We start from the raw sequence: 19,687 nt of genomic DNA on the forward strand, positions 1-19,687 counted from the left end.
TATGCATGTATACTTTCTTCGTTCCCTGTATTGCTTGAATTTTGTACCTGAGTATGTATTATCTTTATAGCCAGAAGAGCAATTAAACTGCTTTTAAAGCATCTGATTATTCCCCAGGCACAGGTTTTTAATTTGTGAAGCACCCACTTTATGCCTGGCATTGGGGTACCCTGAGCCGCCCAAGGCTTTGGCTCCTGTCTGTCATCTCTAGCCTGATCATCAGAATCAGAGAATGTTGGAACTGGTAATACCTAGTTCACACCCGTATTTTACAGATGAAGGCAATAAGGCCCAGAGAAGGTAAGTGACCTGCTGAAGGTCACACAGCCAGTTTGGCCCAGAGATAACAGAACCCAGGACTCTACTGCCAGGCTATGATGCTCACTTCTAAACTGAGTATGGGCTGGGTGCGGTGGCTCACACTTGTAATCTCAGCACTTTGGGAGGCTGAGGTGGGCAGATCACCAGAGGTCAGGAGTTTGAGACCAGCCTGGCCAACATGGCGAAACACTGTCTCTACTTAAAATACACAAAAAATCAGCCAGGCATGGTGGCACACGCCTGTAGTCCCAGCTACTCAGGAGGGTGAGGCAGGCGAATTGCTTGAACCCAGGAGGCAGAGGTTGCACCGAACTGAGATCTTGCCACTGCACTCCACCCTGGGTGACAGAGCAAGATCTTGTCTCAAAAAAAAAAAAAAAAGGAGGAATATGAATCATTATTTGGGGTCGCGAGGAGTGGGGCAGGCAGTGATTTTGATGCCCTGTCTTCTGGGAGCTCCCGTCCAAACAAGCCCAGGATGAAAGATAAAAGGGCCCTGAATAAGACGGTCATTAGTGGGGAGGAGCCTGACCCTGCATAGGCAGAAAAGCAGCTTCAGCAGGGCCCGGGGTCTGTGGGGCAGCAGCCTGCAGGGTGTTGAGGAAGGAGCTGCCCTGGGCTGTTGCCAGTTGTCAGTAATTATAAGGCTACGTGGATCTGCAGACAGCCCATTAAAGATGCTTGATCTACGTCAAGCCAGGAAGCAGAACTCAGCCTCTTTGCCACTTTCTGTAAGAAATCCAACCACATCAAACACTTTGGGGTTTTTATGCAGTTTCCTGAATATTGGGGTGATCCCAGGGAGCGGCCTCATCATACTGTGCTTAGCACACAGTTGTCTCCTTGCCCTTCCTTGTCTCTTTCCCTCGATTCTACCCCCTCCCACTTCCCATTCCTCACTGGCCCAGGCCACATCCAGCCTCCGATAGCCCCAAGTCATCCATCAAAGCATTTCTCTGGCAAAAAAGAAACCTACCCCATCAGCTCCCATGAAAATAAAATCCCCTCTAGTTCATTACACTAAAGATTTTAGATGCCTTGAATTTCAGCATCTTCAAGCCCAGAATCTTGGACTTTGAGCTGGAATGGCCCTGAAGAATAATTGAGTCCAGTCCCTTTAGTTTATAGGTAGAAACACCAGGGTTCCAGGAGGGGAGAGGTCTTGCGCAAGGTCACGGGACACCCGTGGCCACCAGGCCTCTAAGCTCCTGGCTGGAGGCCACTCACAAAGTCAGGGCAGATGGGCCCAGCTTCTGAGTCAGAACCAGCTCTCCCCTTTTTCTTGTCTACCTCCTCTCAAGAGTCTAGTGTCCACTAGGGGAGTCTAGTGGCCCTGAAGGAGGATCGTGGACCTCTGCCTCTTTGGATGCCTGCAGAACAGAGAGGAGCTGTGGGCCCAGGAATCTTCTGGTCTCACCCAGGAGGGGAGAGGGAGCCTCAGACTGACCCAGCTCTGCAGCGTGTAACCATGTACCTTGGGGTCCTCGCGCTGAGCCTACTTTTTCTCATCTGAGGGTTGTTGTGAGGGCTAAGAATGGCCAACCATAAATCTGAGTTCCCTCTCACTCTTCTCTCTTTCCCCGTTCTTTTTCTTGCCAGGCTTGTGACCTTTCTGAGCTTCAGTTTATCCACAGTCCCACTCGCAACTCCATGTTTCCAAGGTCTCTTGGCTGGAGCCACTCCCACAGTGAACCCCTCTAGGTGCAATTACAGGATGATTTTGTGTCTCGTGGGTGTCGCTGCTAGGGTGGAGGGCCACGCCTCCTCTTTTGAATTCTGACTTTCCTGCCTAGGAGTGTCCCAAGGTTTTCCTTGTTAAAATTGGTCTGGCTGGCTGCCGCGACACACCACACTGTCCTGACGGTGCACACACCACTGTGTGGAGGAACAGAGGAGTCCAGCTGGCCGTCGCATGGCAGGTGAGTGGGCAGAGCCTGGGGCCTTGGGGCACCAGGGCTCATGAGAGGGGCTTCAAGAAACACGGGTCTGTGGGATGACGTTTGATCATCAATTGTTAGTATTTTATAGCTGGACGGTCCACCATGAACACGTGAACTCTTCGTGTGTGTTCATGAGGCCCAGGATGAAAAAGCCAGCTCTAGGCCACCCAGCAAGCCCATGGCAGAGGCTGGCTCAGGCACTGTCTCCTGGGCTGGGGCCAGATCTCACCCCTGTGCCTTGCAGGACTAAAGGAGGCGGGCACAGGAAGGCAGGGGCAGAAGAAAGAAAATCTTCTTGCACCCCATGCACATTCCATGGATCCAGAGACGTTTCTGGGCATAGTTGGGAATTGTGGCCTGGGTGGGAAGGAGTGAGAGGCCCCCACAGGCTGCATCCTCGCCTGATTCCACCCCAAGCACTTGAGGGCAAGAGCAGCTCTGGCTCAAGTGAAAAGAGCATATGACCTTGAGCAAGAAAATTTGCCCTTGGTACTTCTGCTTTCTGATGTTCGTAATGGGGATTATAATGCAAATTATCTCACAGCGCTGCTGTGAGGAGTTAGTGAGACCACGTGTGCTGGTCTCCCACCACACATCTCAAGTGGGGACGTGTAAACAGTAGACTCAGAAAATGTGGGTCGGGCACAGTGGCTCACGCCTGTAATCCCAGCATTTTGGGAGGCTGAGGGGGGTGGAATTCTTTTCTTTTTTTTTTTTTTTTTTTTTTGAGACGGACTCTCACACTCTTGCCCAGGCTGGAGTGCAGTGGCGCAATCTCAGCTCACTGCAAGCTCCGCCTCCCGGGTTCACACCATTCTCCTGTCTCAGCCTCCAGAGTAGCTGGGACTACAGGCACCCGCCACCATGCCCGGCTAATTTTTTGTATTTTTAGTAGAGACGGGGTTTCACCATGTTAGCCAGGATGGTCTCGATCTTCTGACCTCGTGATCCGCCTGCCTCGGCCTCCAAAAGTGCTGGGATTACAGGCGTGAGCCACCGCGCCCCGCAAGGGGGGTGGAATTCTTGAGCTCAGGAGTTTGAGACCAGCCTGGGCAATCTGGCAAAACCCTGTCTCTACAAAAAAAAATACAACAATTAGCTAGGCATGCTGGTGGACACCTGAAGTCCCAGCTACTTGGGAGGCTGAGGTGAGAGGATCGCTTGAGCTTAGGAGGTTGAGGCTGCAGTGAGCCAAGATGGCGCCACTGCACTGCAGCCTGGGCAACAGAGTGAGACCCTGTCTCAAAAAAAAAAAGAAAGAAAGATAATGTGTCCCCCACAACCTCAATATAGTGAGCAGAAAACTCCCTCTGCAAGAATTTGTCTGTTAGATGCTGGGACCCAGTAATGAGCAAGTCAGCAGAACCAGGGGTCCTACACTCAAGGTATTCAAGGGGCGTTTCTGAGTCTGTGTCTGCCAGTTTTAATTGTTCAGAATTATGTGACAGTTTTATGAATCCATTTTTTTTTTAACTTTCAAAGGCAGATATTTTAATTTCCTCATCATAGTCTAGCTTCCTCTTCATATTTCCTCCTGGCAGTTAACAACAGCATTGCTGGACATGTTGGACCCTCCAGGCTCTTAGGATAGGTCTGTTCTCCTGAAGACCAGGCCTTGCCAACCCCAGCTCACAGCCCAGACTGCCTGTTTCCAGAGCTGGGGTTGCCTCCCTGATGGCCCTGGTGCAGACGAGATTGCCTTTGTTCCTCCAAGATCTGCTTCTCAAAGCTCGCCTAGATGATCCCTCTTCCCTGGGCCTTTGATAACCTATCAGACTTAAACTTGACAGTGCCAAGGTTAATTGCTGAGGAAGGAAAAAAGTTGATGATGATGCCCATTGTCAGGTCTGTAACTAACTTGCTGGGTTCCTCTCTCTGAAGCTCTGTTTCTCCATCTGTGAAATGTCAGCACTGGAGTTGTCATGCCTATGTAAATGGACTATGTGTTGGATTGGATTCAATTCCTGGGTCTTCTGGGTCCTCTTGGCTTCTTGGGAGGATCTGTTCCTCAGAGCAGTAGGTCCTGCGTACCACATGCTCTGTGCCTGAATGACTGAGACATCAGATCCTAGATGGACAGTGTATTCATCTTCCTGGAGCTCCTCCTATCCCCCCTCCCACACTCCATCCATGGTGGACATCCCTAGTTGACCCCAGAGCTCTTCCCTCTGGAGCCTGGATGTGGCCCCAGAATGCTCAACCCAGTTCTTTAAGTACCAGTTGATCAGTGTTGACAAAGGAGGTGAGACCCTTTTGCCATGATTAAATTACGATCATCTTTCAGCTCAGAGATTCCAAGAATTGAGGGGAATACTGTGTGTGAGGCTGGCTCTGGCTGGGACATTGGGTTGGAGTTGACGAGTCACTGCCTCCTGGTGAGAGAGAGGCCAGCAGCTTCCAACAAGACCAGGAAGGAAAGGGAGATGGGGCAGTGGCCCCAGAAAGGCCCCAGGCAACTCCCGATTAATCATTTAGTCATGGAGTTCAGGTGCCCATGATGCGTACTAAGCATAGGATTAAAATGGGGCCCATTAAAAACCAATTATGCTTAGTCCAGAGTCTGGAAGTTGCCGCTGGCTTCAACAGAGCTTCCAGGGCTCAACCCCACTGGGCTGAGACAAAGAATTGGGGAGGATTGTATCACTCAGCTCTCTGGTGTTACCCAAGGGCAGGAGGAGGAAGATGGATGAGCTAGGCCTAGGGGTGAGGATGGGTGGAGAGCTAAGTGGGCAGGAAGCGATGTTCTGCACATGGACCCTTCCCTTTCTTAGGTGGAGCTCTGGGGCCAGCTGGTGAGCAAGTGAGTTGGGGAGGAGGTCAGAGGGCCAGAAGTGATGGGCAGGGCCTGACTGTCAAGGACCTTCAATGCCAACAAGATGGCTGTAGATTCCATGGTGCTTGAGCAGGGAAAATGACATGCTGACACTCAGAAAAGTCCCTTCTCCTCTCTGAACCTCAGTTTCTCCATAATGGTGGGATGGATTGAAGAGGATGAGATGAAAAACACTCTGAGGCTGTTGGGGCCATACAGTCGCTTAAGCGAGAAGCAAAGAGGGAAGAATAACAAGAAACCCCGTGAATGTAGGAACTGGGGAGGGGAGGACCAAAGTGATGGGGGAGATGTGGGGAAAGGAGGTGATGATGGAAAAATCCCTGTTTGTAGGCTGGGCACGGTGGCTCACGCCTGTAATCCCAGCACTTTGGGAGGCCAAGGTGAGCGGATCATGAGGTCAGGAGATCGAGACCATCCTGGCTAACACGGTGAAACCCCATCTCTACTAAAAATACAGAAAATTAGCAGGGTGTGGTGGCGGGCGCCTGTATTCCCAGCTACTCAGGAGGCTGAGGCAGGAGAATGGCGTGAACCCGGGAGGTGGAGCTTCCAGTGAGCAGAAATTGTGCCACTGCACTCCAGCCTGGGTGACAGAGCAAGACTCCGTCTCAAAAAAAAAATCCCTGTTTGTAGAGCTCATCACTGTGGACCCAGCACCAGGCTACGTACCTGATGAATAGGGAGACGTTGATCCTGGTGGAAGCCCGTTGCCTTAGTGTTTATTAATGGCTTCTCCTTTCACTCTCAGAATTTCCTGGTTTAAGTGATGCATTTTATCACTACCCTATGTATAATTACTACCTCATTTAATCCTCCTCAGAACCCTAAACGAAAGATATTATTGCCACGTTCCAGAGAAGGAAATCGGATCCTCAGATCCAGGGCCACACAGCCAACAAGTAGATGATTCAGGATGGCATGAATTGGCAGAGCACAGGAATGGCAGCTAGGAGGTCCTGCGTAAATACTAATGATGATACCACTCACATTTCCTGAGAACCTAGTATGTGCTTGGTACTGGTCTAAATACTCTATGTGAATTATTTCACTTAATCCTCCCAACGTGAGGAGGCGGGTATGATCATCACCCTCATTATCACCAGGAGACTGAGTTTCAGAGCTCACTCACTTGCCACACAGCCAACACGGGGCAAAGCCTGCATGTGAGCTCAAGTGTGTGCCTCCAAAATCAGGCTCCTAGTTGCTGTGCAGAGTGAAAGGAAGCGCTGAGAAGACGATGAGAGGGAGAAGGGGAGGAGAGCAGTCAAGCTGGAGAGGCTGTGAGGCTTGGGGTAACAGGCAGGTGGAGGGAGCACTCTTACCACATCCTTTCCCTGTGCCTGGGGTGTACAGCCTCAGCCCTGGGGTTGGCGAGACTTTAGCCCTGGGCTGGGAGCTCATCCTGCATATCCCAAGGGTGAAGGGCCCCGGGGCTGAAAACAGGCTGCCCATTCTGTCCTCAGGGCCTTGGGTTCACTGTCAACTGGAGCAGTCTCAGAGCAGATGCTGCCTCTCCCATCCCCTCCATTGGGCAGTGGGTGAGCTACCTCTTAGAGGTATGGCAAGCTGGGACCATAATCAAGTATTCACCAAGAATTCAGCCAAGGGAATTTGTGCCTGGGCAGGAAGTTGTGAGAGAGACAGTCTCTGAGATTCGAGGATAATGATGATAATGGCAGTTCTGACTCATCCCACCTCCTCTTGCCCGTCTGTGTTAAGGATGCAGATGCCTCAGAGGGTGATGGGAGCTGCTTTGGGCTGTGGCAGGGAAGAGGGAAAACCAGTGCGGGAAAACCAGTGCAGGAAAACCATGTCCTAGAGGCTATGTGACAATCTTCACATCAGCACACTCTTGGCCAGGGATGGGGGAGGTTGGGTGGGGGGTTGTCTTGTAGGGAGGAGGGCTGAGAGGAGTCCTTGGGGGTAATCAGAGGCACTTGCTTCACCAAACCAGACTATCCAAACCATAAGAGTCCTTCTGGGTCATTTTACAGAGAAGAAAACAGACCCAGAGAGGCAGTGGGTGGGGGTGGGTGGTCAGTGGCCGGTCTGCCTGCCCATGTCAGAGGCCTCACACACCCTCCTCTTTCTCACTCTGTGGAAGGAAAGAAGTTAAGAAGGAAAGGCAGGCTTTGGAATTTGACAGCTTGAGAGAGGGATTACGGGGTGGGTGGGGTGTGGACAGTCGGAGCGTGAGCAGCTGACAGGGTGTGGGTGCTGATCCTCGAGGGCGGGCCCAAGGACGCTGCAGAGCATCAGCTCTGCCTTCCATACCCCAGCCAAGGGATGGGGAAGGAGATTCATTCATTCATCCAACCAACATTCACTGAGCACCTAATATGCCCTGGGCCCTTAACCAGGTTCTAGCAACCCAGAGAGGAGGAGACTCAGCCTTCGCCTTCATGGAGCTCTCAGTCCAGTGAGGGAGAGACATATGTAAGCAAACAACTATAACACAGCATCCTTGATCACAGATAAGGGACAGAAGCCTCTGTCTTAACAGAATTTGAGCTGAGTATATGGAAGGGTTGATACTGGGTTTATTTTGACAAGGGGCCTGGAAACCATCCCAAGTGCACATCTATCTCCTTGCCTTGGGCTGCCATATACCTAGGAGCCTCTCCCCATGCCCATCAGTCTCACTGTCCCCATGAGGACTAGGAAGGACACTGGCTAGGACAGAACTTATCTGTAATCACCAGTAGTTCCCCCAGCCCTGGCCATTACCCCACAAATGGCAGGTCATGGAGGTGTGATGCTGATGGGTGTGGACAACTTAGATCACCAAAGCAGCAGCTCCAGGGACAGATTTCACAGGGATCAGAACAGTGACCTCCTGGGTTATGGGGCCAATGTAGAGTTGGGCAGGGGAGGTGCCGGGGGCTGGCAGATTGGGATTTCTAGGTAGTTTCTGCAAAACCCCATCAAGGAGCAAAGGAAGAAGTGTGTTCTGTGGGGGTAATGGGGAGCAAAATAGGGACAAATTGGGAGAAGTTGCAAGAAGTAAGAGCTTGGCTCAGCAGAAGGAAGGGCTTTCTAACACTGGGCGGTGAGTGAGCTACCTCTCAGAGGTATGGCAAGCTGGGACCATGATCAAGTATCCACCAAGAATTTGGCCAAGGGAATTTGCACCTGGGCAGGAAGTTGTGAGAGAAATGGTCTCTGAGATTCCAGGACAATGATGATAATGGCAGTTCTGACTCATCCCACCACCTCCTCTTGCTCGTCTGTGATAAGGACGCAGATGCCTCAGAGGGTGATGGGAGCTGCTTTGGGCTGTGGCAGGGAAGGGGGAAAACCAGTGCAGGATCCATGGGGCTTGAACCCATGACTCAGGGTCCAGCAGCCCTCATCCAATCCCAAACTCCCCTTGTATCCAGCCCTGGGGCATACCAGGGCTGAGATAATTACCATCCAGCAATCTCGTCGCCTGCTTCTGACTCATCCACTGAAAAAATAGCATCCTGTTCTGGCCTGTCCCTACATACATTGCTTGGGAAGTAGCAACATGAATTGTGGGCTACAAATACAGTGTGTCCTCAGGCAAGAAATCCCTTTCTTCCCATTTCTGGGTCTCAGTTTATATGTCAGTAAATGGAGACCTGAGCTCCTAATGGCTCTTCCAGCTCTGCTGATATTAGACTTGACAATTCTATGTACAAGGTACCTGGTTGGGGGAGAGGGTCCTGCTTGTGTTTTCTGACTAAACCAAGGTCGTCTGAGCTCAAAGTTTTGGAATTTCAGAGGTTTGTGCCTGCCCTAGAATGACTGGGGCTAACTTGATGTGAAAGCTTTGGTTCTACTTTCCGTTGTGAGGATTGGCAAGGGTAATGGGAAAGCCCCCTGGCACTGTTGTTCCAGCTCATGCCACACAGCGTCACTGTTGAACACTGGTCCTGCACAGTCTTTGCTCAGTCACCACAGCAGGGGCTTGTAGGAGCTCCCAATCTTGGGATACATGTGTCAGCCATGTGAGTTCCTACTGACATATTCAGTCATTATCCCCATATCATGATGCCAGCAGGGGCTTCTGGCCTAGGCTAAGCTAAAACTAGTCTTTTCCATGAATCTCAAGCCTGATTATTGAGACCACAGCACCAGCCCAGACAGCTCACAGGTGGAGAGCAGTTGGGAGGCTGTTGTGGTCTAGACAAGAATCTTGGCTCTCTCCATGTTTCAGTTATCAATTCCTGTGTAGCAAACTGCCCCAGCAGTTAGGGGCTTCAGACAACAATCATTCTCCTGCTTAGGAACCTGCAATTTGGGCAGAGCATGGCAGGGACAGCTTGTGTCTGCATCAGCTGGGGCAGATTGCCTGGGGGCTGAAGGACCCACTTGCCAGATGGCTCAGTCCCATGGCTTCCAAATAGTTCTGTCTGTCAGCTGGGAGCTCAGTGGGCTGTGGGTTGGAAGCCTTGGTTCCTCTCCAGGTGAGCTTCTCCATGGGCCATTTGGGTTTCTTCATTGCATGGTGGCTGGGTTCTAAGAGCAAGCAACCCAAGGGAACCAGAAAGAAGCTGTATTAACTTTTATAATCTAGCCTTAGAAGTCACAATGTGTCACTCTGTCTTAGCCACAAGTCTTCCAGGTCCAGAGGGTGGGAATATATGCTCTACTTCTCAATGAGAGGAGTATCAACATCATATTGAAAGAAGAGTATGTGGGATGGGAGATATTACTGCAACCACTTTTGGAAAATCAATCTGCCACATGCTGTTAACTAAAAGATTGCACAAAGATGCTGGAATCTTTAAAAAGTCAAACATTTTGACCAGCTCTGTCCAGACATTTGCCCACACAAGCCACTGATCTGATGCCTGTGGTGAAGCTCATGTTGAATTTTACAGTCTGGAACTTCCAGGCTGTGACTCCTATGGGGTCAAAGATAAAGGCACCATAGACAAGCCACCAACTCAGGAGGCAGATTCCCAGCTCCATCACTTAGAAGGCTGTGTAACTCTGGGTCATGTGCAGTGGCTCATGCCTGTAATCCCAGCACTTTGTGAGGCTGAGATGGGAGGATTGCTTGAGGCCAGCAGTTGGAGACCAGCCTGGTCAACATGTCAACATAGCAAGACCCTATCTCAAATTAAAAAAAAAAAAAAAAAAAAAAAAAAAAAAAAAAAAAAACAGGCTGTGTAACTCTGTACCTCAGTTTTATCATCTGTGACATTGAGTTAACAATAGTACCTCTCTCATATGGTTTATTAAGATTAAATGAGCTAATATTTGTAAAATATTTGGAAAAGCACTTGGTTCATAGGAAGATTTATTAAATAAAACCTATCCAATGGTCTAGCCAAAAATTACTGAACATTTCCTGTATGCTTGGCATCAAATAAGATACAGCCAAGAGTTGCACGATAAGTAGGCCGGGTGCGGTGGCTCACGCTTGTAATCCCAGCACTTTGGGAGGCCGAGGTGGGCGGATCACGAAGTCAGGAGATTAAGACCACGGTGAAACCCCATCTCTACTAAAAATATTTAAAAAATTAGCCAGGCGTCGTGGCGGGCACCTGTAGTCCCAGCTACTCGGAGAGGCTGAGGCAGGAGAATGGCGAGAACCTGGGAGGCAGAGCTTGCAGTGAGCTGAGATTGCGCCACTGCACTCCAGCCTGGGTGACAGAGTGAGACTCCGTCTCAAAAAAAAAAAAAAAAGAGTTGCATGATAAGTGTCCTTGGGTGGGGAGTACTTGGTGATATAACTTCAGTGGTTCTCAGCTGTGGCAGATTATATTTCACAGGGCAGTCATATCAGTATACATCTCAGCTCAATGTTCTTTTTACAATGGGACATGACATTGGTACATTTTTGGCAAGAGATGGGGCATGTTCCTTCTCTTTGAACCTGGGTAGGCCTTTGTAACTGCCTTGACCCATAGGATAAGGTGGAGGTGACATTGTGTAACTTCTGAGGTTAGGTCATAAAAAGCATTGCAGCTTCCACCATGGTCTCTCAGGTCACTTGCTCAGGGGAAACTAAGCACCATGCCAGGAGGACACTCAAGCATTCCCATGGAAAGATCCACATGGAAAGGAAGCAAGGTGCCTCAACCTGTATTCAGCACCAATTTGCCAACCATGTAAGTTAGTCACCTTTAAAGTGTATCCTCCGGCCTCAGTCAAGCCTTCAGATGAGTATGGCCCCAGCTAACGTCTGATTGCAACCACATAAGAAACTCCAGTTAAGAGCTGGCCAGTGGAGTTCTGCCCAAATTCCTGACCCACAGAAACCATGAAAGATAACATATGATTATCATTTTTCCAAGCTAAACTCTGGGTTAAACAGATTGGTTAAGAAGCAATAGATGAGTAAAACATCAACTCTTTTGTCCCTAATACCCTCCCTCTCAATATAACAAATATTTAATAGTGTCCCTTCACCAACCTGAAATTGAATTTCAGGTTCCTTACCTACCTCTATACACCACTTTTTAAAAAATTGTATCCTAACTATAATATAAATAGTAAATAAGAGGAAATCAATTTTTCACTAAACTTACTTAAGTATGTAAATGATTATTGAAACTTTACCAGAAGACATGATGAAGTGATCAGATGCCATCCTGTGACTGTAGTGAATCAAGACAAAAACAAGACCACTCTGTAATCATGAGTGAACACAGACAAAAACATGAACATTGTCTAAGCCATTTACTGGTCTCCATTTACTGGTCTCGATTTACTGACATATTAGCCCTATAGTTGGGCTGATATGAATAATGGCTGCTTATTTACCACTTGTGACACTAGCCTCGATTCATTCTTCCCACCTTCTACATAAGGACTATTAAGATACTCAGACATAGACTTGCCTCATTCCTAGAGCAGTCTCCAATCCCGAGCAAAGCCCTGCTTCTTTGAACTCTCCCCAAAACCACCTAACACAAGCCGCAATCCTGTAAGTCCTCTCTAATATCCTCTTCCCAAGATGTTCCGTGGTTCTTTGTGGTGAGCAGTCTTTCTCATTGCCACGAGCGATGAGCCTTTCCTGTTCATTGTACTGATGTGTTCCTGGTGGTTTTTGGCTAGAGAGCTTTGACAGAGAAAGAAAATAAATTTCAGTATTCATCATTCATGATAAGGGGAAATAGTAACGAAACTTTTGTTTCAGTTTTTATCTGTGCATGTATATATGTTTGCAGGCATATGGAGTATGGAACATTTAAAACTGTTTCTTATGTCAACCACAATAAAACTAGTATAACCACTGTCCCAGTGGTCAACAGCTGGAAGCCAGAATGCCCACAGACTCCACTCCAGCCCTTGCTTGTTTGTGTGCCCTTTGGCAAGTTATTTCACTTCTCTTGCCCTCAGTTTCCTCATTCATTCATTAATACATTTAAGAAATATTTGTTGAGCACCTTCCATGTATCAGGCACTGAAGATTCATCAATGAACAAAACAGGCACAGCTCCCTGCCCTTATGGAGTTGATATTCTTGAAACGGAAGGTAGGCAATTAAAATAAAGAAATAAAATTAGTGTAAGATGTCAGTAAGTGCTGTGGAGGAAAATAGTGGAGAAAGAGGGTAGGGGTGATTTGCAATTTATATAGGGGTGGTCAGGGAAGGTCCCACTGAAAAGGTGACATTTGAGCAAAGACTTGAAGAAGAAGGCAAGCAGGTTCTGCAGGAATCCGAAAGGAGAGCGATCCACATACAGGGAACAGCAGGTGCAAAGGCCCTGAAAAGGAAGCCTGTCCGCGGGTTCAAAGAGAAATAAGGAGGTCAGTGTGGCTTAAGGGGATGAGAGAGGGGAAGAGAAACAGAAGGCCCAAAAAGATATCAAAGTACTCAATCCTGAAGGGCTTGTGGGTCATTGTCGGGACTTCAACTCTGCTGAGAAAGACAGGAACCATTGGAGAGCTTGAGAGCAACGAAGTGATCTTAGATTTTAACAGGATCCTTCTGGCTTCCATGTTGAGCCCTGAGGATATGCGGGCCTGGGGGCACAGGGAAGGTGAAATAGGGAACCCAGTGAGCATGACAGCATCTAGAAAATGCAAAGGGTCATAGTACCTCCCTTAGGTGTATGTTAGGAGGCATAAGCACTTGAATACATACAAAGATTTTATTATTGTTGTTTGTATTATCCCAAATCTAATAGCTGAGTGGACAAAGGAGAGATGAACTGTAGTGGCAGGGCCGAGGCCGGAACATCTCAGAGGACAATCACAGGCACCCCAACCAGGAGGGGCCTTAGGAAAAGCACAAGGCAGGAAAGAGATGTGTGGGACGTCGGGGCAGGAGGTTGCAGAGCTAGAGTCTGATGCAGCCAGAGCAAAGAGTAATGGAGCTGTGACAGGGTGAGGGTGAGCTGGAGGGATGGAAAGCAACGGGATCCTGTCTGGTTCCTTGTCCAAGATGAAGGAGCTTGGACAGATCATAACAGACAATGGGGCATCCAGTGGAGGTTTGGCAGCAGATGTTTGACAAGATGAAACAGCAGTTTCATGGAACATCCCTTTGTTTACTAAAGCATCTCACCAGATATCTAATTAATCTTCTACATGGCACCAGAATGAACTTTCCAAGGTGCAAATCTGATTACATCACAGCTTTGCTTAAAACAATATTTGGCTGACTACGGTCCTTAGGATAAAAGGCAGACTCCTCATCCCACTCCAAGCGTTGGTGGTCTGCCGACTATGGGCCCCTCCGACCTCATTGCTTTCCCCACACATCTGCTTTCTCTCAAATTTTAGAAGTCACCATACTCCCTCCTGTCTCTCTGTCTAGCACCATAGCTGCTGGCTAGAATTCAAGACTGCATACATCCTAGAGTTTTAAGCTGTTGCTTATATTACTCTGGTGAATAGTTTTGTTAATCTAACTACTTGAATTTAGGTGTTCTGTGCTCCTGGGACTCCCAATGCCTCTCCCTTAGGGTTCATCTCAAAGTTTGCCCCTAAATGTTTGAGGTCTATATGCTTAATGCCAGTCTTCTCCACTGGGCTATCAACTGCGTGATAGTGGGTATTTGACAGACTGTTGGGTCTGTAGCATCCAGCACAATGCCCAGCATTTGAATGAATGAACCCTGAATAGAGGAAGAGGATGCTTGGACTGAGAATAGATCCATCACTCAATTCTTTCCTGGGGACCCCCATCCAATTTAAGACTCAGCCTCAATTCTGCCTTCTCAAGGAAGCCTTGCTTGTCCCCCTTCAGACCAGGCCAAGCCCTCTGTTACTGTTCTTTCAGCTCCTATCCTTCTCCCTGATAGCATGTGTCAAAGCAAGAATGAGTTATGTGGACTCACCTACTTAGGTGTCACCCCTGGAACATAATAAGTAACATTTATTGAGCTCTCATGTTCTGAGGACTCTAAACGACAGGGGCCATTATCCTCACAATCACGCCACAGGCATTATTCCCATTCTGCAGAGCGGGGAACTGAGATGCAGAGAGGTCAAGAAGGCGGGCTGGGAACAGTGGTCACGCCTGTAATCCCAGCACTTTGGGAGGCCAAGGTGGACAGATTGCTTGAGCTCAGGAGTTCAGGGCAACATGGCGAAACCTGGTCTCTACCAAAAATACAAAAAATTAGCTGAGTATGGTGGCATGTGCCTGCAGTCCCAGCTACTTGGGAGGCTGAGATGAGAGGATCACTTGAGCCTGGGAAGCAGACATTGCAGTGAGCCGAGATCGTGCCACTGCACTCCAGCCTGGGTGACAAAGTGACACTCTGTTTCAATAAAGGAAAGGAAGGTGGTTCAGCCAGTAGATGGCCAAGTCAGAATCTGAACCCATGTCAGCTGCCCCCAGAAGACCTCCTCATAACCATTGAGCCATACAGTCTCACCGCACCAAGCACTGAGGGCAAGCCCACATCTATATCCTCAGCACCAGACACCAGCCTGGCATAGAGATCATACAGTCAATCCTCAACACTTGTGGATTCTGTATATGCACATTGCTAATATTTATTTTTAAATCCCAAATCTATACTCTGCGCTTTATTGGCCATTCACAGACACGCACAGAGTGCAGAAAAATTGTCACCTGACCTGACATGCATATTCCCAGCTGCAGCTGAACAGGCAATATTCTGCCTTCTTGTTTCAGCTGTCATACTATAAACAAATAACCTTTCTCTGTTCATTTAAAACTAGGGTTTTTTTGCATTTTTGTGCTTTTTTTGTTGGTGATTTCTCTGTTTAAAATGGCCGCAGAGCATAGGACTGAAGTGCTGTCTCATGTTCCTAGGAGCAGGAAAGCTGCAATCTGCCTTACATGAAAAATATGTGTTAGGTGAACATTCAGGAATGAAATATAGCACTGCTGGCCACCAGTTCAATATTAATGAATCAACAATATATATTAAATTATGTTTGTTTGTTTTGAGAAGGAGAGTCTCGCTCTGTGGCCCAGGCTAGAGTGCAGTGGTGCAATCTGAGCTCACTGCAACTTCCACCTCCCGGATTCAAGCGATTCTCCTGCTTGAGTGGCTGGGATTACAGGCACCCGCCACCATGCCCGGCTCATTTTTTGTATTATAGTAGGGACGAGGTTTCACCATGTTGGCCCCAGGGTGGTCTCGAGCTCCTAAGCTCAGGCAATCCGCCCACCTCGGCCTCCCAAAGTGCTAGGATTACAGGCGTGAGCCACCACGCCCATCCTGAATAATGTATCTTTATACAGAAACGCACATATAATAAGGTTATATACTGATCAATTGATGAATAAGTTGGGACCAGAGGCTCACAGGAACCTAAACCTGTATTTATTTTCCCTAAGGGCAATGGGTCAGTTCTCATTAATTCAACCTTTGCAGTGATTTTACAGAACTTAATGACTAAGAGGCTGGGCAAGGTGCCTCACACCTGTAATCCCAGCACTGTGGGAGGCTGAGGCGGGCAGATCACCTGAGGTCAGGAGTTTGAGACCAGCTTAACCAACATGGCAAAACTCCATCTCTCCGAAAATATGCAAAGAAATTACCCAGGTGTGGTGATGTGCACCTGTAGTTCCAGCTACTCAGGAGGCTGAGGCACAAGAATTGCTTGAACCTGGGAGGCAGAGGTTGCAGTGAACTGAGATCACGCCACTGCACTCCAGCCTGGGTGATAGAGTGAGACCCTGTCTCAAAACAAACAAACAAACAGAGAATCACTGGTATATGATAAATAGCAGCTGGATGAACAAATGACTGGCCGGGAGTGAATGGGAGGACAAGCTCAGAGTGGGTGAGAAACACGAGGCCGTGGCCTCATCTCCCTGTCCTCTCCCCACCCAGGGATCAGAGTCACTAAGGTGGACTGGCAGCGGTCAAGGAATGGCGCTGCCCACCACACCCAGGAGTACCCCTGCCCTGAGCTAGTGGTTCGCAGGGGCCAGTCGTTCAGCCTCACGCTGGAGCTGAGCAGAGCCCTGGACTGTGAGGAGACCCTCATCTTCACGGTGGAGACAGGTAACTGGGCTCACCAGCGCCCCCTTCTCATCTGCAGCTGGAGGGACCTGTCTTACCACCCAGTAACATGAGACCTTGCAGTCAGCAGCTCGGGCTCTGGGGGGAAGCAAGTCCCTGTAGGTAGACAGAGCCTTGAACCCTGGAGGGCTTCTGGTGGCAGCTTTCTGGGGGTGGTTGGGAGGTGCTGCCAGCAGACAGTGGGATGGATGGGAGGACCTCTCTGGAACCCTCAGTGTACCAGACACCCGGGGCTCTGGAAGGGTATGAAAAACCATCAAGCACTTTGAAGCCCAAGCTTTTCTTTCCTTTCCTGGCCCGACATAGGCAGACTTTGGTTTCAAAGGATGCTGTCACTTTCTCCTTGGCCTGGAAGTGGCTGGGGTGTCAGGGCAGCTGAGGTGGACCCTCACTCGGCCACTGGCCTTCTTGCTCTTGGTCAGGTCCTTTTCCCAAAACCTCCCAGCAGTTCAGGGGGTGAAGGTGGGGCTTCCAGGCCTGAGCTTTTTTCACTTCTCTAAAGCCGGGTTTCCCAGGGGCAGGGTCTCCTGAGTCCCTCTCCTCTCCTCCAGGACCCCGGGCTTCTGAGGCCCTCCACACCAAAGCTGTGTTCCAGACATCGGAGCTGGAGCAGAGTGAGGGCTGGACAGCAGCAAAGGAGGCTCAGATGGAGAACACTCTGACCGTCAGTCTCGCCAGCCCTCCCAATGCTATCGTTGGCCGCCACTTGCTGAGCATCAGGCTTTCCTCTCACCGCAAACACAGCAACCGGAGGCTGGGCGAGTTTGTTCTCCTTTTCAACCCATGGTGTGCAGGTAGGAGTGGCCAAGTCCAATGTAGAGGTTTTTCCAAAAGACATCCTCAGGGGAGAGCCTGCCCTTGGAGGGGGCCTGGGAGGTGCGTTAAAGGACAAGAAGCTGAATGCCAAGAGCTGGGCAAGAACTTAGCCTAGGCAGGGGTAGGCAATGGTCAGAGAAACCTGGTAGCAGGTGCTTCAAAGCCTGTGCCAGAGGACCCAGTGGGTAGGAGAGGCCCAGGGGTGGGTAAGAGCCAGGACTTGGGAATCAGACTGCCTTGGTTTAGTCCCAGTTCTGCTGAGCTGCTCCCCTCTACCAGTCTCTATTTCCTCATCTGTAATATGGGAAAAATAACAGTGCCTACCTCTTAGGACTATGGTGAAAATCCACAGGGCTAATACATCGTAAGGCCTTTGTAAGGGGTGGCCAGGATCAGTAGTATTATCAATGTTTAAGAAATATGGCCAGGTGCAGTGGCTCACACCTGTAACCCCAGCACTTTGGGAGGCCGAGGCAGGTGGATCACCTGAGGCCGGGAGTTCAAGACCAGCCTGACCAACATGGAGAAACCCCGTCTCTACTAAAAATACAAAATTAGCCAGCTGTGGTGGCGCATGCCTGTAATCCCAGCTACTCGGGAGGCTGAGGTAGGAGAATCACTTGAACCTAGGAGATGGAGGTTGCAGTGAGCTGAGATCGCGCCATTGCACTCCAGCCTGGGCAACAAGAGCAAAACTCTGTCTCAAAAAAAAAAAAAAAAGAAAGAAAGAAAAAAAGAAAGAAATATGAGAAATATGAGGCCACTACTGACATCAAGGAGGGCCACCCAAAGGTGTCAGCTCCCATAAAACTCTTCAGTCTTGGGCTGTTTTGGGATTGATCCCTGCTTCGATAAAGACTTGCCAGGAGGGATGGAGTTTGGCAGGGAGGCAGCACAGGAGCTCGCAAGCCCCCTCTTGACCTCTCCTGCCCCAATCAGCCTCCGGGCGCTGTCCTGCTGCTGATCCCTGATGCAGCCCCTTCCCCAGGCCAGCAAGGCCAGAGCCCCAGTCCACACCGGGCCTGATGACTGCTTTTCAGAGGATGATGTGTTTCTGGCCTCAGAGGAGGAGAGACAGGAGTACGTGCTCAATGACAGCGGCATCATCTTCCGAGGCGTGGAGAAGCACATACGAGCCCAGGGCTGGAACTACGGGCAGGTCTCCAGGGGCACAGGCCAGACAGGGATGTGGGCTGGGGCATGGGGAGGGCGGTGGGACTGGAGTCCCTCTGTCTGCCCACTCTTCTCAGGAGGGACAAGGGGGGCTCTCTCCTAGAGAAAACTCACTTGTTCATTCATTCATCTATTCACTGGGCCAGGGCCTGCGCCGGGTCCTGGGGAAGGGGAGGTGGTTTGGACATGGTTTGGACACAGAACAGGTCAGTATGGTTGTGGAAAAATGAATAGCTCTGATCAGTGGTTTTCAAACTCAAGCATACATCAGAATCCCAGGAGGGATGGCGTGCTGGACCCCACCCCCAGAGCTGCCGACTGAGTAGGTCTTGGGCAGGGCCTGAGAATGTGCATTTCTAACCAGTTCCCAGGTGATGCTGATGCTGCTGGCCTAGGACCACGCTTTGAGAGCCACTGGCTTAGATAAGTAGTTCCAATACCAGGTGCAATAGGGGAAGGAAAAAGTCAGAATGATAGGGATGGAAGCAAAGGGAGTCCAGAAGAGGGTGAAAGGAACCTCCACCTCGGCCATTGCGGAGGCTTACATGATATTGTGGTTGGGTCTCTACAGTGAGGCAGGATCTGCCCAGGCAGAGGGAAGAACAGGCAGAGCCGCACGGAGGTGGGAAGCAGGGAGTCCTGAGTCTGCTAGAGGAGTTCTGTCTGCCTGAGCTCCGGGTGCCCAGTGGAAGAAAGACTGGACTTGACTGTCAGGCTGAGGAGTCACGCACTGCCCTGCAGGCCAGGGGCTTAAAGCATTTGGGATTCGGGTGCTGAGCAGGGAAGATACAGTGAAGAGTTTAGGGTCCCCCTAAGGGGTAGCCACTACTCAGCACCCACTTTTTATTGCTAGACCTTCCAAATTATCAGAGACCAGAAACCTAAATGTGTATGCAAAAATTCCCCAGTTTTTAAATGTTGCTAACTAATTCAAATGTGTTTGAAAACATCATGTAGACCAAATGAGCACATCAGCGAGGTAGATGTGGCTCAAGAGCCACCAATTTTAGCCCAGACTTTACTGTGGGTAGTCGGGAGCCATGGGAGGTTGTTGAGCAGGGGAGAGGCATGATTAAGGCTGCAGTTCTGATTCCCTAGGTGACTCTTTGAGGAAGGGTTTCCAAGACTAGGGGGTGCTCTGTGATGCCCCTGGTGGTTGGAGGGGGCAGCAA

The 19,687-nt window shown here is 49.6% G+C and overlaps 1 protein-coding gene across 2 annotated transcripts in view; it reads left to right on the top strand.

Moving 5' to 3' along the window:
* The first annotated feature begins 2,168 nt into the window (after positions 1-2,168).
* TGM6 (transglutaminase 6) overlaps positions 2,169-19,687 on the top strand; it is a 49,791-nt gene continuing 32,272 nt past the window's right edge. For both annotated transcript variants that reach the window (XM_030825579.1, XM_030825580.1), the window contains exons 1-4: positions 2,169-2,240; positions 16,335-16,508; positions 17,078-17,320; positions 18,383-18,501. In XM_030825579.1, the coding sequence (XP_030681439.1) occupies positions 2,234-2,240; positions 16,335-16,508; positions 17,078-17,320; positions 18,383-18,501 (543 nt within the window). In that variant the 5' untranslated portion in view covers positions 2,169-2,233. The remainder of the gene's footprint in view (positions 2,241-16,334; positions 16,509-17,077; positions 17,321-18,382; positions 18,502-19,687) is intronic.

This window comes from Nomascus leucogenys, chromosome 13 (assembly GCF_006542625.1).
Source record: "Nomascus leucogenys isolate Asia chromosome 13, Asia_NLE_v1, whole genome shotgun sequence".
Lineage (NCBI taxonomy): Eukaryota > Metazoa > Chordata > Mammalia > Primates > Hylobatidae > Nomascus > Nomascus leucogenys.